The sequence below is a fragment of the Cuculus canorus genome, chromosome 23, assembly GCF_017976375.1.
Source record: "Cuculus canorus isolate bCucCan1 chromosome 23, bCucCan1.pri, whole genome shotgun sequence".
NCBI lineage: Eukaryota > Metazoa > Chordata > Aves > Cuculiformes > Cuculidae > Cuculus > Cuculus canorus.
The window spans coordinates 5217886-5235319 of NC_071423.1; the positions used below are offsets into that span (position 1 = coordinate 5217886).

The 17434-nt window shown below is 56.3% G+C and overlaps 1 protein-coding gene across 2 annotated transcripts in view; it reads right to left on the reverse strand.

The window, feature by feature from the left end:
* DSCAML1 (DS cell adhesion molecule like 1) overlaps positions 1-17434 on the reverse strand; it is a 118153-nt gene that overhangs the window by 18603 nt on the left and 82116 nt on the right. Inside the window, exons 4-11 of one of the 2 annotated variants that reach the window (XM_054086804.1) lie at positions 13358-13504; positions 11802-12080; positions 10772-11047; positions 9756-10052; positions 7544-7816; positions 4016-4294; positions 3612-3731; positions 3308-3484 (exon numbers count right to left, since the gene is read on the reverse strand). In XM_054086804.1, the coding sequence (XP_053942779.1) occupies positions 3308-3484; positions 3612-3731; positions 4016-4294; positions 7544-7816; positions 9756-10052; positions 10772-11047; positions 11802-12080; positions 13358-13504 (1848 nt within the window). Of the gene's footprint in view, positions 1-3307; positions 3485-3611; positions 3732-4015; positions 4295-7543; positions 7817-9755; positions 10053-10771; positions 11048-11801; positions 12081-13357; positions 13505-17434 lie in introns of those variants that run through there. The other variant, XM_054086805.1, reaches the window with a different exon arrangement.

Genomic DNA, 17434 nt, shown 5'->3' on the forward strand with positions numbered 1-17434 from the left:
AGAGCTTTCTGCGCCTGCCCATCCTCCCTGTGCCCCTGCCACGCTCTCCTCATGCCCACGAGCCTTGTTAACAAGAACCCGACAGGAGACTCTTCCTGCTGCCTGGGTGGAGATAAGGCTGGGTACAAAGGGAGGCGGCAGCTCTGCCGTCCTGCGCAGGGCTGGGGCGCGAGCCGCTTCGCAGCGTGCTGGTGACAACTGAATAAGAACGGTGACAAGGGCTGCGCCTGCCTCCCTCGCTCCCCCCTCTTTCTTGTTTGGAGCCGTCTCTGTGATGTTAATTTGATTGCGCCCATTTCAGCTTCCTTTCTACACTGATTAGCTGAGTTTCACCTGAAGCATGAGATTAATTCAAATTGCATGGAAGCAATCAGTTATGCTCTCGCTGTACGGCTGCAAACTTCCAAAGGCGTCCGTCCCCGTGCCCACGGGGCGCAGGCACCTGACCCTCTCCCAGCCCCCTGACCGGACTCTCTCGCCCCAGCATCATGGTCTGAGCAGAGAAGACCCTTTCTCCAGCGAGCGCTGCCCACCAGGGAGGACGTCACCCTCTCCATCCCTCGTGCTCGGCTCTCGCCACCCCGGGGAGGCGTGAAGCCATGTGCTAAATGGTGTTTCTCACGTGCTGGTGGGCTCCTCACCTGCTCTCAGCCCAGCGAGCCGTCCCCCCTCCGGCACACTCCCAGCCTCCAGCATTCCTTGCATTTAGCTCTGCAATATCCCTCACTGGATGCTAATGAGTTCCTTTCCCAAACGGGGAAGGGAATGCTGCCTTTGCAAGGCTGCGAGCTGCTCTCTGCAACGCAGACGCGTGCCTGCGCTGGGGGATGGAGCAGAACAGCACGGCGTGGGCACCCGGGGATGGGAAAGCTCCCGTGGGCTGTACCGTGGATTACATTCCCACACTGGGACAGGCAAAGCTGGGCAGCTTTCCTTGCCTACCACCGGACAAAAGCAGCAACCAGACTCCTTCAGGCCCTGGTGGGTCCTTGGCTCGGGCTGCACGCACTTCTCCGATCCATTCATAGAATCATAGGATAGTTAGGGTTGGAAGGGACCTTAAAGATCATCCAATTCCAACCCCCACTGGCTCAGGCTGCCCAAGGCCCATCCAACCTGAACACCTGAACACCTCCAGGGATGGGGCAGCCTTCCCTGGGCAACCTGGGCCAGTGTCTCACCACTCTCATGGTGAAGAGATTCTTCCTAATGTCCAGTCTAAATCTGCCCCTCTTCAGTTTCTACCCGTTCCCCCTCATCCTGTCACCACAAGCCTTTATGAACAGTCCCTCCCCAGCTTTCCTGCAGCCCCTTCAGGTACTGAAAGGTCACTATAGATCTCCTCTGAGCCTTCTCTTCTCCAGGCTGAACAACTCTCTCAGCCTGTCCTCGTATGGAAGGTTCTCCAGCCCTCCATCACCTTTGTAGCCTCCTCTGGACCCGTTCCAACAGCTCCATCTCCTTCTTACGTTGAGGATTCCAGAACTGGACACAATACTCCAGATGAGGTTTCCCAAGAGAGGAACAGAGGGGCAGAAACCCCTCCTTGACCTGCTGGCCGCGCTGCTCTTGATGCAGCCCAGGATACGGTTGGTTTCTGGGCTGGGAGCGCACATTGCTGGCTGATGTCGTGCTTCTCATCGACCAGCACCCCATGTCCTTCTCTGCAGGGCTGCTCTCAACCACACCATCCCCCATCGTGTACGTGAAAACCGGGATTGCCCTGACCATTCGCTACCCGCCTGTCTCAGCCCATCACTGCGGCATCGCAGAAGGGGATGCACGGATGCAGGTTGGCTGCCACGCTTCTCCCCTATCCCCTGCTGACCCACCGCCAGCACGCTTTGTTTGGGCTCTGATTAACTTTCATTTAACTCAGTCCGCAGTGGCCTGACTTTCAAGGAAAGCCGGCGCTGATCTGCCTTTAATTGGCCTGACATTTCACTAAACAAACAAAAAAACCCCAAAATGAAACAAAACAAAGAGCTCCACATAATGCTTAATTGGCTGTGGCTCTTCGTCTACCTATTCATCCAAACCTTTTCAAAGGCTGCGAGGTCTCCAGGAAATGTAGAAGCCCGTGCATAATAAGGTTATGTGCTATTCAAGTCAGCAAGCAACCTGTCCTGGGATGCAATTATGGGAGAGAGCAGGGACAAGGCAACGGTGCAGGCTCCCAGACTTCTGCACGCTCGCTTGGGATTAATCGCCTCGGCTTTGTACCTGCGCCTTATTGAAGTGCGTTGTTTGAAGTCGCTCGTTTCGATTCATCAGTCGGCGGGATAAATTAAAACAGCTGACAGGGAGGGGAGCAGCAACCCAGGAAAAGCAGAGGCTGGGTGGGGAGGGGAGAAGTCCTGAGAGAAATGCTTGCTGGTGCCAGAAAATCAAACCGATGCCAGAGAATCAAACCGATGCCAGAAAATCAAACCGATGCCAGAGAATCAAACCAATGCCAGAAAATCAAACCGATGCCAGAAAATCAAGGCAGTGCCCGGAGAGGGCTGAGCACCCTCTCTGCCTGGCAGCATTCATGGTGGTGGGGGCTGCCACAGCGTTGCCTCAACCTCCATCCCCTGTGCTCGCTGCCTCGTCCTCTGTTGCAGGCAGGGCAGAGTTTCATAGAATGGCTTGAGCTAGAAAGGACCTTAAATTCCATCCAGTCCCACCCCCTGCCACGGGCAGGGACATCTCCCACTGGATCAGGGGGCTCCCAAGCCCCATCCTGCCTTGCTCCGCTCTGGAGACACACAGGAGCGAGCCCGACCAGGCTGGTACCCCCTCCACCACCTCCTTTTTGAGGTTCGAACGCTCACAGCAGCAACAATCAAAATAAATAAGGAGGAGCTGGAGATTATGTATTCTGCTGATAGCAACGGGAGAGGAATCCAATAATAAGCGCAGTTCAAACACGGTGTCTAACAACACTTCCCGGCCCATCCCTGTCAAATTAGCCCAGCTATTTCCTTTCCTCCTGCATGATGTAGATTGATTGCTCGGTTTTATTAAGGACAAAGTGTGTTTAATAGCAAAAGGGAAGCGGGTCCCTGAAGGAGAGGAATCAATGCCCTCCTCGTGCCCTGCGCATCGATCACGGGATGCACGGAGCCGAGGGCAGAGCCAGGCTGGTGCAGTGAGGACTCCTCTGCGTGGAGGAGGGGGCTGTGCTGGACCAGGCTCTGCTGACATCCACCCACCCCGCAGCCACCGCCACCTTCTCTGTCACCCTCTGCCTCCCCCGGGTGCTGCCACAGCCCCGCCAGCAACGCATCCGCTGTCACTCCCCATCGCAGCCCTGGTTACTTACTCTTCACGGTGAGAAACATGGACTTGCTGATGTCTGTGCCCACCCCGTTGCTGGCCTGGCAGAGGTAGTAGCCGATGTCCTCCTCCAGCACGTGGCGGATGAGCAGGGAGCTGTTGGGCAGGATCTGGATGCGGCCCGTGAGGGGTATGGGGTGGTACTGCTGGGGGTTGCCGCTTCCTAACAGGGGACACGGAGACACAGAGCTCAGCCGAGGCAGAGGAGCACTTGTGAGGCTCGGTGCTGAGGTGGCCATGCCCAAAGGGAACTCTTCCCCACCCCAGGTGTTGCCGTGTCTCGCCCCTACCTTTTGCGTGCTTCCACATGACTTTCGGAGGGGGGTACCCATCGACGGAGCAATTCAGCACCCCGGCTTTACCGTAAATGCCGTCTTGGTTGTTGGGTTGGACCACAAAACGAGGAGGCACTGAGTAATTTGAGAGAAAAGACAGACACTATAGCAAAAAAACCCATCAGCCTCTTGCAACTCCTCCCTGCCTGCGGGCAGGCGGCTGCATTGGCTCAGCCCAGCTCCCCACCCTCTCCTCCTGCTTCTGCATCTCTCCTGCAACCGGAGGACCACGTTATATCCCTCCAATCTCATAACTTAACTCTGTTCCCTGCCTGCTTCATTGCACACCCTCCTGAGCCTGACGTGGTGGTGGCATCAGGGACACGGGCGTGTGTCTGGGTTGGCCCTGTGGCACTCACCCCGCACGATGAGCTGACGCTCCCGGCTGACCGTGGCAGCGTCGTTGCTGGCGATGCAGGTGTAGTTGCCGTTGTGCTTGAGGGAGACGCTGGAGATCTGCAGGGAGCTCATGAACTCCTTGCTTTCGATGGTGACTCCAGAACCGGAGAGGATGACGTGGCCGTCCTTCCTCCAGGTGATGTGGATGGGCATGTCCCCGGAGGAGACCACGCAGGGGATGTAGAGGAGCTGCCCGATGGAGGCTGGTGGGAACTCGAAGGGCTGGATCAGCGGAGGGACTGTCGAGGGGAGAGGCAGAACACGCTGGAGAGCCCATCCGAGGAACACCTTCCTCCAGGAGGGATGTGCCACAGTGGTGCTTGGGGAAAATGCTGCCCCAGGAGGTGACACAGCCCAGAAAGTAGAGCACGCTCTGGTTTCCACCAGGAACTGAACCAGAGGAGAGTGGAAGGTGCTGCTGAGCAGAGGACAATGGGAAGACATCTCCCACCCTGCTGGGCCACCACAGTAAGATCATGATGGAGAAACATCAGCCTCCTGAGCAGAACAGGCCCTGCTCTGGGAAAGCCCCGATCACCCCGCCTGCACCAGCCGAAATTCCGCCTCAGCATTCATCCGCTCGCAGAAAAGCAATTATGAGATGGATGCTTTTCTTAAAGGCACCAGATTCAGAACCAGCCATTATCTTTCTGATAACTTAATTAGGCAACAGCAGCATCTCTGGCAATGTGGGAGGGGGGAAGAAAGCGGAGAGAGGGAGACAATTAGCTTAACAAGGCTCAGCACCTGGTAGATGAGCTCCTCTTTCCACACTCCCCATAATTAAATTAGCAGGCTGCCAATTGTCCCCTCGGCAGAAATAACCTGCCCTCTCGTAGAGGCGCAGGAGCGGCTCCCTACGCCACCACACACATCCCGGGGCTCCCATCTCCACCCCAGCGCATCGCAAAGGTCTCTGCATGGCCTTGGCCAAGACGGGCAGCTCTGTGGAGCAGTGGGCACGCAAGTAGAAGGGGGTGCGGGCAGAGCCAACCTGCCCCTTCGCCTGCAACAGCGACGTGGCTCCGGCTGCCGGAGCCATGGAGTCAGCACTGCCTGCTTTCCATAATTAATGAATAATTAATTGGGAATGCACTGCAGTGTATTGCAGAGCAGGGATGGGCTTGTGGATTCGTGCCTCTCCAAACACGCCCCACCATCCGCTTCTGAGCCGACAGGAAAAGGACAGGCTCCTCCAACAGAAGAGCTCTCCCAGCTCGAGCTCCCCACAACCGGAGCTTGCGACTCGCCTCTCCTGCCCAGTTCATGTCCTGCTGCGGTTCTCCTTTTTCCTGGCCTTCCCTGGCTTTCCCACACACTGAGCGGCTGCCGCAGGAGCTGGACACGCGGCCGCAGCCCGGGACACCGCAACAGCAGAGCAGCCGAGCTCTGGAGAGGAGCCCCAGCCAAGAGCCTCTGCCTTCCCGTAGGGCGAAGCATCATAGAATCACTAAGTTGGAAAAGACCTCTTAGATCATCGAGTCCAATCATTCCTATCTGCCACTAAACCATGTCCTGGATGGTGCCAGTTGTGGAGAAGGCATAGCTGGTGTCAGCACCGTGCTCCCTGAATCACTGCTGTCACCTAAGCAGAGCCACGCGAGAGCCCTGGGACAGCATGAAACCCACCCGTGATTAATTAAAAGCTTCAAAGATGTCTGCAGGCATAAGGAGCTGTCGGGGCACCTTGGAGCAGGCTGGGTGGTAGGGTCACGCTGCCGGGGAAGCACAGGGAAGAGGTCCCAGCAGCATCCAAGCAGCCACAGCATGCTTGAAGCTGGGATGTTGAGGACCTGAGGCTCCCAGGCTGAGCAGCAGCAGCTAAACCTGAGCAGGATTTTCCCTCAACGCCAGGCAGGGATCATGGATGGAGCAGCGCTGGGGGCTGCCAGCCCATCCCTGTTCCCCAGAGGAGCGGTGCTGGAGGGGAGCTGTAAAGCTTTTACTGCTGCGTGCTTAGAAAGACCTGCATAACTCACTTGGGGCACTTAATGTGGTCGCCAGGCACTTGTGGCAATAAAAGCTTTACGGTTCTCTACACCAACCTGTGCTCCTTGCTCCGCACACTTATATTTATTCACTCAGCTCCACAGAACCAGCTCTGCCCATCTTCCAAGGCCTTTGCAATTCTTTTCCACAGGCCTTTTATCCAATGGCCAAAGCAAATAAGGAAGCCAGCAAGCAGGGCTGGGTGTAAATCTCCAGCAAGCTGAATGAAGACGTCTGGCCCTGGCAGAGCCGTGTGCTGCAGCCCCACGCCGGGCTTCCACTGCTCGCCTTCCTCAGCCTGTCACCAGCCACTAATCAAGGCAGTAAATTCAGGCTCGGAAGGGTTTGCTAGCTGTTGCTTCCCAGAATATACCAATCCTCGGCTCAAGCATCCTGCATCCTCCGAGGATGCTCCGAGGATTCACCTCCCAGTGCCTGAGAAGGGAATCCCGTTATTGAACACACACACACAGCCCTATGGATGCTCCCTGCCTGTCCTGTTCAGCCCAGTGGTTACTCAGCTCTGGCCTTTCTCCAAGCCCTGGGATTCCCACGTAGATGGGCATTTGGCACAAGGCGAGGAAAGCAAAGCTGGCCATACCTTCCCCTGCGGACCCAAGGGGAGAGATGTCCTCCCCACACTTCCCTGTTATCCGCAGCCCGCTCTTCCCTTCGCAAAGCCTTGGAGAAGAGCATTAGCTAATCAAGTGGTAGCATCTATAATCAGCTTGATGCACTCTCTTGCTAACCTGATTCCTAATAAGAAAGTGGTGGATGGGAGGGGAGGGAGGGGGATCAGAGTAAAATCCAGTCCATAAATACCCTGCTGGGTGAGACAGAGAAAGACAATTGGCCGGCTCCGTCCCCAGCGCGGCTGTGTTTGTCTAAATGATTTACTGCAAACGCCGAGCTGGCAACGAGCAGAGACGACCCGACAACTCTGAGGACAGGAGATACGGGAGCACCGCACACTCACGGCACAATCTCAGCGAGTCACTGGGAGGGAATGCATCCGGCTCAATTCATTAGGACTGATAGCTCCCTCAATGGGGCTGAATAATTGATGGCCTGGAGAAGCTTTTAAGATGTTCTGTGCGCTCGGAAGACCGAGAGTATTATTTTTTTAAAAGCTAACACACACAGAAAAACATCGGTGAAGGTGATCCGAGCAAAGGTTAGATGGTTTAATACGTTATGTTTACACCGTAAATCCTTGCTCCACCGCTTGTAACGGGAAATGGATACAGCGTGGCTCAGGGCAGCTGCTGGCACGCAGGCAGGACCAGGTAGCTGCTCTGGCAGGAGCTAAGCCAGCTCCCGAGGGCTGTGGTGGTGGAGCCGAGCTCCCATCGGAGCAGCGTTTGCAGAGCAGAGCCGCTGCCTGGCCACGGAGTCCCCTGTGTGGTGCTTCTCTGCCTCCACCCCGCAGCAGAGACATCCCCAACGTGACCTGGATGGCCTCTCCATCTGATCCAGGGAAAGCCTCTCCGCTCGCTTACCTTTCACTGTGACGTGGACGCTCTGGCTGATGGAGAGCTGGGGCTGGATCAGCACGCTGCACAGGTACTCTCCTTCATCCATGCCTTTCTGGACGTCCATCAGTTTAAGAGTCCCGTTCTCAAAGACCACTTGGCGGTGGTTATCGGGCAGCAGCAAAGAGTCCTTGTACCACTTGATGGAGTAATACGGGTACCCGATCACCCTGCAGTTGATGAAAGTGTCCCTACCCGCTACCGCTGTTATGTTCTTCATCGCTCGGATGCTCGGTGGACCTACATATCCAAGAGGAAGGAAGAGGCAGGCTAGGTTAATTCCGAAGGGCAGCTTGGTTGCATACAGATCTGCTGCTATTTCAGAGCAAGCTTCACAGGCAAAGGAGGTAACTAGAGCAGTTGGGACTCAGCCTGGTTTTGGGTGAGGAGCAGCACAAGCTCCTCTCTGAGGGGGTGGGAAAGCCAATCGTTGACTGCATCCTCCAGCTACAGCTACTCGCACACGCCTGCAACAGCGCAGCTACAAACGGGGGCTGCGGGCCTCGATCGCACCCCGGTTTCGCAGGTGCAACTCCAGTGCTGGGGCAGCCGAGCCTGCAGGCACCACTACTGCTCATCGGAGCAGGTCGGATGGTGTCTGGGTTCTGCAACGGGAACCGTGGCTGCCCAGCGCACCTCCAGTAGCGCCGGTGGGCATAGGAACCGTGGAAGAGATGAGAAGTGCTCCTGCCAGGTCCCAGCCTCTCTCAGAAGATGCCTCCGTTGGCCAAATGTCCTCAATGGGAGCTGCTACGGAAACCTGACTTCTACTGGCAAATATATTTCACCTTTGCTAAAATCCACCTTGCTGAGGCCTCCCGCTGGCAGCTTGAGTCTCGCCAAACAGACAGACAGGCACCAGTTCCTGGTGGCTCTCGTGGTGGCTCAAGCACTGGGAGAGTGATGCAGGTGAGCATCTCAACAAGAGGTTTCACGCCTCAATAATGACCCGCTTCTCCCAGCCACTGCATGAAATAGCAAACTAAGGCAAAGATTAACTCTCTCTTGACTCCTCATCCTAAGGACGGAGCAGGATAACAGCTTAATAAACACTCAGGATAAGCTCATGGATGGTCTTTCTCCTATTGGGACGCATGTAGAAAAGGAGAGGGAAAACAAAGAATCAGCATCTTGCTCTGTAACCGCCTCTTTTCCCAAGGGACTTGCTCTGTACCAGGGGGAAAAAAAAACCCCTAAATCCTATTTAGTGACATCCTGTCAAGACCTGAGAGAGGGGGAGAAGGGAGACGAGGGAACAGGGACACCCTCATTGAAAACGTAGCTCTGGCTTCTCGTGGCTGAGGGATGCGCTTGCCCCGGGTTTAGCAGCAAAGAGCAGCGAAATTCAGACTCTCCTGGGATCCCAGCCAAAAAGCCACCAGATCCATTTCAAACCTGAGACGCAGACAAACACAGCCCTTCAGCCTTCTTTCTCAGCAGATAAATAAACGCTACCTTGTCTCTGTCTCGCTCTCACCTGTAAGCCTGGAAGCTTTAATTGCTGATTATTAATGGGCAGGGGCTGATAGCGTACCCTGTGCCTGAGAGCGCTCCCTGCAACACACCGAGCAACGCGCTCCAGCCCTAATAACACGGTGATTAACGCGGCCATGGCTTTTAGCAGACAAAGAAAATACAGACATGACAAATCAAAGCTCATTTTCCACAATTTCACGTGCTGCCTCATCATTGATTGTCATGGAGATCCCTGCGCCGGCGGGCGCGCTCGCTGCCAGGGAGCCGGGCTCCGGCTGGGACCGGGGGGCACGCGGGGAAGTACTGGGGGGGGGTCTAGGAAGCTGCTGTGCCCACCACCCCTTTTCTCTGCACGTGGGGTGCCTTGGAGCGGTGTTTGCAGACACCAAGGTGGGGGCTCAGTGGGGAAAAGTGGACCCCCAAAAGCGAGAGCGCTGCCTTTTTGCCCCGGCAGAGCCAAGCTCCCGCTCTCCAAAGCTGCTTTGGACTTGGATAAACTCCGTCTCTTAAATAGGAGGGAGGCTCATCCCTTTGGGCAGGCGTGAATGAGCAGGGAGATGAGGGAGAGGGGCTGGAGCAGCCAGGGAGACCCAGGATACTGGGAAGAGGAGGGGGAGGTGAGGAGGAGCGATCGGCCGGGGAACAGAACAAAACCAAAAGCCCAGTAAAAGTCCTATTCTGATATTTAAAAGTAGACAGGCACCTCTTACGTTTATTCGCGCTTGGTATTCGGCGCTGCCCACCGAGTTCCGCGCGGTGCACCGGTACACGCCGCCGTCCTTGATCTGCGGGCTCGTCACGTTCATGTGGCTGACGGTGGTGCCGTCCGACATGGTGTACTGGTTGGTGCGGTGCCCGCTGTCCCGCGGGATGGGCTCATCATCCAGCGCCCAGGTGACGGTCGGCGGCGGGGCCCCCTTGGCGGCACACATGAGGGAGAACTGCTCCCCGGGGTTGACCACCTTCTCGCTGAAGGAGGAGACGATGCGGGGGGTCCCATCTGGGGGGCACCCAGCAGGAGGGGGGTCAGGGAGCGGCAGCCACAGGCAGCAGCAGTCACCCGCTGGTGGGACGGCTCGGAGCTCCCGCCTCGGCACAGCCTTGCTGGCATCCCACGCGTGGCTGTGCCTGCATCCCTGCAGCAGGGGGATGCTGAGCAGGGGCCCGGGGACGTGCTGGTTGGTACAGACATTGTCTCATAGTACTGTTAAGGTGTGAAAAGACCTCTAAGATCATCCAGTCCAACCATCAACACAACACCAACGTGCTCACTATGCCATGCCCTGAAGTGCCACATCTACATGGTTTTTGATGTAGGGATGGAGGCTCCACCACTGCCTTGGGGAGTCTTTGCCAACGCTTCAAAGGGGATACGAGGCTTGGAGTGCCCATCCCTTGTCCAAACATCCAGTGATCTGCATTCTATATCTGTTTGTGAGGAGAAGGGATGCCTGGTGAAAGGCAGGGTCTCAGCCCAGGGGCTGGGGACGGGCAAGCCAACCCTTCTTTTGGTCCTTCCCCATCCTGGCTGTGCAGCATCCTTGAGCTGCTTATGGCCCAGGACGCACAGTGGGAGCAGTGGCACCAAGAGCCCTCACCCCACGGGTCTTGCTGCCCTCCAGCCATGTACAAAGCATCCCATGAGCCCCAGGGATGCAGCAGCTTGGAGAGAGGAAGAGAAAAGCCTACACTGTGCCCACCCCGAGGAAGCCAGCTCACCCTCCAGTGTGATGATGGAGAAGTCCTGTGCCGTCTGGGACTTGCGGGTGGCGAAGCACTGGTACGCCCCGGAGTGGCTCTTCTGCGCAGCCGTGATGAGTAGGGTCTCGTTGCTGATCCCCCGGATGGAGATGTAGTCATCCACCACCACGAGGTCCGTGTTGCGGTACCAGCGGATGACGTACTCAGGGGACCCGCTAAGGGCACAAGAGAGGATGACGGTGCTGCCGATGCCCGTTTTGAGCTTCTTTGGTGTGAGGGTCACACGCAGAGGGTCTGTGTGAGAGAGGGCAAGAGCAGCTGAGGCATTGGCGGTGCTGGGAGGCATCTCATCATGACCGTGCTCTCTCTCTGCCTTTCCTGCCCTGGAAGCACCGTCACTATGACGTGTAAAATGTCACCGCACAATGAGGCAGGTGGCTCTCCCACCACCCTTCCTGCTTTTATCATCAGCCCTGAGCTCTGGCAGCTCCGGCACTGCTGTGAAGGCAGCAGAATGGTTGGAAGAAGCCATCACAGTAGGTGACACGGCCAGTGTGCCGAGGGACAAGCCAGGGCGGTGCCCTGCCAGCAGTGTGCCCACCATGGTGTTGTTCATGGTGTGTGCCAGCCCCAGGAACAAAGCACCCAATAAATATTTTGCCTGCCCAGATGGTATTTACTGTTCTGCTGGAGCTTATTTTATGCAAATCGACAAAACAAAGCGCAGAGGCACCTAACATAAAACTGACATTGCCATCCAGCAATTTACACCCCCGTGTATTGCTCTGGGTTTTCCCAAAGCCCCTCTCCCTGCCCTGACTGAAGTGGTAAATTGGGGTTCATCCGCAGATGCGCTGCTGCAAGGCGATAAACCTTCTGCAAGCGCTCCGAGAGCCACATCGGACACGCTGCGTCGCAAGATGTTGGCTTCCAGCGTGCGACGCGCTACGCTGAAACACAAGGCTTGTAATTTATACAGCTGTATCAAACCCTTAAGGCTTCATATCGAAGAAGGCAGCAGGACAGAAGCCTCCCCGCCAGCTCTCACCTATGACCGTGAGGGTCCCCGTGACCTCTGCGGACCCGAAGGTGTTGGTCACCTCGCAGATGTAGGTCCCGCTGTCCTCCACGCGCAGGTCGCTGATGGTCAGGCCCGTGATGCGCTTGGTCCAGCGGCTGTCGGCGGGGAGCGGGCGCCCATCCTTGATCCACCGGACGGCGGGGTTGGGGTAACCCGAAGCGATGCAGGGCAGCTCCACCAGCCGGCCTGCCTTCACCTCCCTGGACTGGAAGCTGTCTAGCATCGTCGGGATGGACTCTGCCGGGTCTGGATTTGGAAAGGAAACAGGCTTACCCGGTGCAGAGGAGGTGGTGACGCTTCCCCCTATAGGGACACCAGGGATCACTGCGTTGCCTGGACATCAGTCAGGAGAGAGCAGCTCTCCTTGTCCCCATGAGCTGGTGGCTCTGCTGGTGGCACAGGACACCAGCCGCATCCTCTGTTGGGCACAGGGTGGCAGGTCCACAGCCGGCACAGCCCGCGGTGGCCAGGGCAGCAAGCTTGTCGGACAGGAGAAGGGAAAACCCATCTTACGAGCTGATGGGATGAATAAACTCAGCACCAGAGGAATTACTCAAGGTGACACCTAATTGGTGCAAAATACACAAATTCCGTCGCACATTTCAAAATTTACAAGCAAAAGGGCCCATCAGGCAGCTGGGAAAGGAGAAAATTAATCACTAAGTCTCAGGCGTGAAATTAAATTCCAGGGGAAAGAAACCTCTTTCATTACTCCCAAGCAGAAGTAAAATGCTGTGATGTGTAAATAAGGACAGTGACCAGGAGGGACCCAGGCCAGATTGAACACATGTGGAGTGCAGAAGGATGGGCATAGGTGGGACACAGGACCATCGCGTCTCTAAGAAGGTCAGGCAAGCCCCAGCCCAGCCATCCTGGACCCTTTCCCTACCCTCCATGGGGTTAATTCGAGGAGCTGGCGCGGGAGCCACAGCCCGAGCACCCGAGGATGGAAAAAGCATATGGCAGGGAGCGGGCACGCTGCAGCCAAGCAGTGGGAGTGCTTCGTGGCTGCGAGTCGAGCGAACTCCCTTCCCCGAGTGGAGTCATTTGGGCAGTCAGCAGAGCCGGGAGCGCCCCGAGACACCCGGCACTCGGGACTGCACTGCCTCCGCTGCAGTATCGCTTGCATGTTCGTCACATCGCGTCAGGCTGCTCACATCGCGGGCTGTCACATCGCATCGCATCGTACCCCATCGCCTCTCGCTCGGGGTGCCACGCAGCGCTGCCGCCCACCACAGCCAGCACCGGGGGGGCTGCGTGCTTGGGGGTGCAGCGAGGCGGCACAAAACCCCTGTGCAGCCCCAATGGGACCTCCTACACCTCACTGAGATGTCCTCTTGTTGGGACAGGAGGAAGCGATGCCATTGCTCCCTCCTGCACCCCAGGGAAAAGAGGCAATGGAAGGGCAGGCAGGGGAACGGGTGTGGATGCAGGACTGGACACCTGGATGGGTGTAGGAGTTGTGCTGGGACCTCCAGGGCAGGGCTACCCCTCGCCAGCAGCTCTGGACGCTGTGTGCTCACCTGAGACCGAGAGCCTGGCTCCGTTGCTCTGCCGCGTCTCCCCGCTGTACTTGTGCTTGGTGATACACCTGTAGGTGGACAAGGCATCTTCCTTCTGCACGTCCGATATGTACAAACCTCCGTAAGAAGTAATAAAAAACCTATTTTCTGGAGACACAAAGGGAGGAGAAGGGTGAGTGAGCCAATCCCAACCTAGAACATCACCTCCCAGGCTCTCAGCATCCAGGACAGGCAGAGCCCTCGCTCTCCAGGCAAGCACTGGAGTCATGGGCAGGAGCCGGGCAGGCAAAGTGGATCCTTTTTCTGTTGGAGCAGGTCCAGAGGAAGCCATGGAGATGATCCAAGGGCTGGAGCACCTCCTGTATGAGGACAGGCTGAGAAAATTGAGGTTGTTCAGCCTGGAGAAGAGAAGGCTCCAGAGAGACTTTAGAGAAGCTTCCAGTGCTGAAAAGGGCTCCAGGAAAGCTGGGGAGGGGCTCTTGATCAGGGAAGGCAGGGATGGGATGAGAGGAAATGGTTTTCAGCTGAAAGAGAGGAGATTGAGATGAGATCTCAGGAAGAAATGTTCTCCTGTGAGGGTGGGGAGGCCCTGGCCCAGGTTGCCCAGAGCAGTGGTGGCTGCCCCATCCCTGGAGGGGTTCCAGGCCAGGTTGGATGGGGCTCGGAGCCCCTGATCCAGTGGGAGGTGTCCCTGCCCATGGCAGGGAGTGGGACTGGATGGTCTTTGAGGCCCCTTTCAACCCAAACCATTCTATGGTTCTACGATTCTCGGCACACCCTGACTGGCGAAGTTGGGCCAAATCAGGGGAGTTGCAGCTCTTGCCGTAGCAGCCCTGTGGGTGCAACAGCAGCTCCCAGGGTTGCGGGCACAGCACAAAGCTGGGCTCAAGGATGCCCTCACACACACCTGAGATCCCCGGGGCTGAGATTCAGGCTGCAGAAAGCGAGCAGCACGATGCTTCTTCACACCACCATGTCACTGCGTGCTGCATAGCAACGCGGCAATTAAAAGTGAATCCGTCCTGCTGAGTTAATAATTAGCTTAACTTACTTAGAAGCATGTGAAAACAAATAAGGGCTTGAGCTGCTATTTGAGTCCTGGGAGGAGGATGGCAGGAGAGTAGCACAGCCCCTCTGGTCGGCCGGGTTTGGACACACCAGTGCACATGGGGAAAGAAGTCTTTGAGTCACTCCTAAAGCCATACCCCCATAATTCATCATTAATATTAATAGCAATTAACAGGAATAGGAAAGACTGCATCGTGATTCAGTGGTGACATGGAGAGCAGGGTAAGCAGAGGCAATAGAGAGAAGGTCCCCTTCCCACCTGGAAGCCCTTTAACCCAGTTCCGCTGAGGGCTAATGGTGCGAGGAGCCTTTGACCCCAGTTTCTGTGGGGCCCTTGGGGTTTATTCCAGCAGCAGCCACCACTGGAGCCTCAGCTGGGACAGGGTGGTCCATCTGCTCAGCTGCACCGTGTTGCCAGCCAAACCACCCCCTGCTGAACACAGTGAATGCAGAGCAGCAGAAGGCAATTAGTAGAGCTGAATGTTCAGAGTTGAGATCTTTCAACCCAGTCTTTAAATCAGCAATGGCCACAAAGAGCTCCTTTAGTTCTTGCACCGTGCTTAGTAAACCAGGACTGAGCTGCTGGGGAGATTCAGCTGTATTTTCCTCCGGTGCCTTTTGAAAGCACCCGGATATTCTTAATTTTAGTGGAGGAAAGTGCCATGGTCAAACCCAGCAGAAGAACCATAGAACCATGGAATGGTTTGGGTTGGAAGGCACCTCAAAGCCCATCCAGTCCCACCCCTGCCATGGGCAGGGACACCTCCCGCTGGATCAGGGGCTCCAAGCCCCATCCAACCTGGCCTGGAACCCCTCCAGGGACGGGGCAGCCACCACTGCTCTGGGCACCCTGGGCCAGGGCCTCCCCACCCTCACAGCAAAACATTTCTTCCCAAGATCTCATCTCCCTCCTTTCAGCTTAAACATAAGGTACTCGAATAGAATTTGGGAACTAAAGGCACGTGCTCCCAGAGCGCTCTGGCGTTAGGACTGCAGGAGCCTCTCCCTACAAGTGCTCGAGATGACAGACTGGCAGAACACAGAGCTCTTCACTCAGGGAACTGGAGCACATCCCCGGCACGAGCCGAGGCGACGGCAGCCCTGAGCTGTGCTGGCACTACCCCGTTCCAGCTGCAGCTTAGCTGGATGTGCATATTTGACTCTAATTGCTTGATATGAGAGTATTAAGGGCTCTAAAGAGCAAAGAAATAGCAACCTTAATAAAACGCGAACCTGGCTGTGGGTAAGAGGAGGCAGAGGCAACCACCTCTGGCAGATTCTCCCCGGTAGCAGCGGGATGCCCCAGGCACCGGGGGGCACCCACCATCCACCCCATCACGGCATCGCAGGACCCGCGTCTCCAGCTTGGAGGGCTCAAGGGCTCTCCAACCAAATCCTCAGGCACGGTTTTGCTTCCGTGCTACAGCACGGCCACACCAGTGCAGCTGCACCAGTATGCAACTGGGAGCAGACGCAGGCAGCGCGAGTCTCACGCTCCCCCAACCACCGATCGGAGGCGTTGAGGGATTCATGCAAATGTCCGTAAGGTGGAAGCGGAAGCGGTCCCACCAGCACAACCGAAATAACATGCAAATCAAGCATTAATTTTTCATCTCCCGTCAAACCAGTAAGCGAAGAACATTGGCTGCACTGGAATTTGAGGTGGGGGAGCCGGTTTCCATGGTAATGGAGGGCGGCGTTTTATAAAGTGCTGGCAGCCCCAACTGGGCTCCCCCCTCCCGCACGTGTCCGTGCGTGGTTAACCGCAGCCCTGTTCGCAGACACGCGCTGCTTCTCCGCTGGAAACAAAGCCTGGCGAGAGCCAGAGTGATGTGCAAGGAGCCAGGGGAGAGGGGAAACCAACGGTGCTGTTCCCCACCCCAGGACAGCAGCGGCAGCGCCCGCGACAGCCAAACTCCTGCATGTGGAGAAGTGAAGAAGAGCGAAGCCCTGAGCTCCTGCCCGGCCGGTGGGAGATGCTGGGGAGAGCGACACGTGCATTGCTGAGCAGGAGTGCAAACCAAGCCCTGCCTGGACTCCTCGCCCCCCAGCTGTCACAGCCCATGGGCCCAATGAAGCCTCGGAGCTGGGGATGGAGCCAGAGCATCAGCCCCAGAGATGGGAACAGGCAGGTTTCAGAATCCACCACTCTCTCACGCATCAGCAGGAAGCACCTACTCCTTTGCAAGCCACAGCTTTAAAGATGCCCTTACATTAAATACAGGGTCTACAAACCAACAGCACAGCTCCCATACTTTTTTTCCTATCAGAAAAGGACAAGCAACTCCATTGAACGGTGTTGCACTGGTTCAAGTGAGAGATGCAGGGCAATAAGTGATGTAAACAGCTCTGTCAGAGACCTCACCAAAGTGACTTATTGCTGAGTTTGCCAGTGAGATTAACGTTGAAGGTCGCCGAATAAAATCAGATCTTTCTGCCTGCCAGGAGGTGGAAAAGCTTTGCGGGAAGCAGAGGATTAAGTTCATCCATGGCCAGGACAGAGCAAAGTGCCTCTAATAGCTCTTTCAGCCAGACCTGAGCTGCTGCCTTTGGAAACGCCTCACCAGAGCCCTTTGTGCCCAAGGAAGGAGTGGGACAGCCAAGAGCGTCCAACCCTGGGAGCTTGCCCTTCACCCAGGGAAAAGCATGGGCAAGAAGGGTCTTCCACACAGCAAATATCAAGAGGGTTTCTCTCTGTGTATCCACACGTACACACATATTTGCTGTTAGCGAAATCCTCTCCAGCTGCCTGTGGTGGCCGTGAAACTCCCGCATCAGTCCCAAGAGCCTCCCAATTTCAAGAGAAAAATGACAGTCGATAGAGGTTACCCACTCCTGCTCCATCCAGCAGAGATTTATAAAAACAACGGGGTCAGGGCTTCAGAAGAGAGCACGTTTTATAGTTCATAAGACTAATGAGGTAACTTTCCCTCGGTACTCTGGGGCCGATATTTCCTTACGCAGTCTATTTTAATTGCTAGAGAATCAATAGGTGCCAGCGTTTATGAA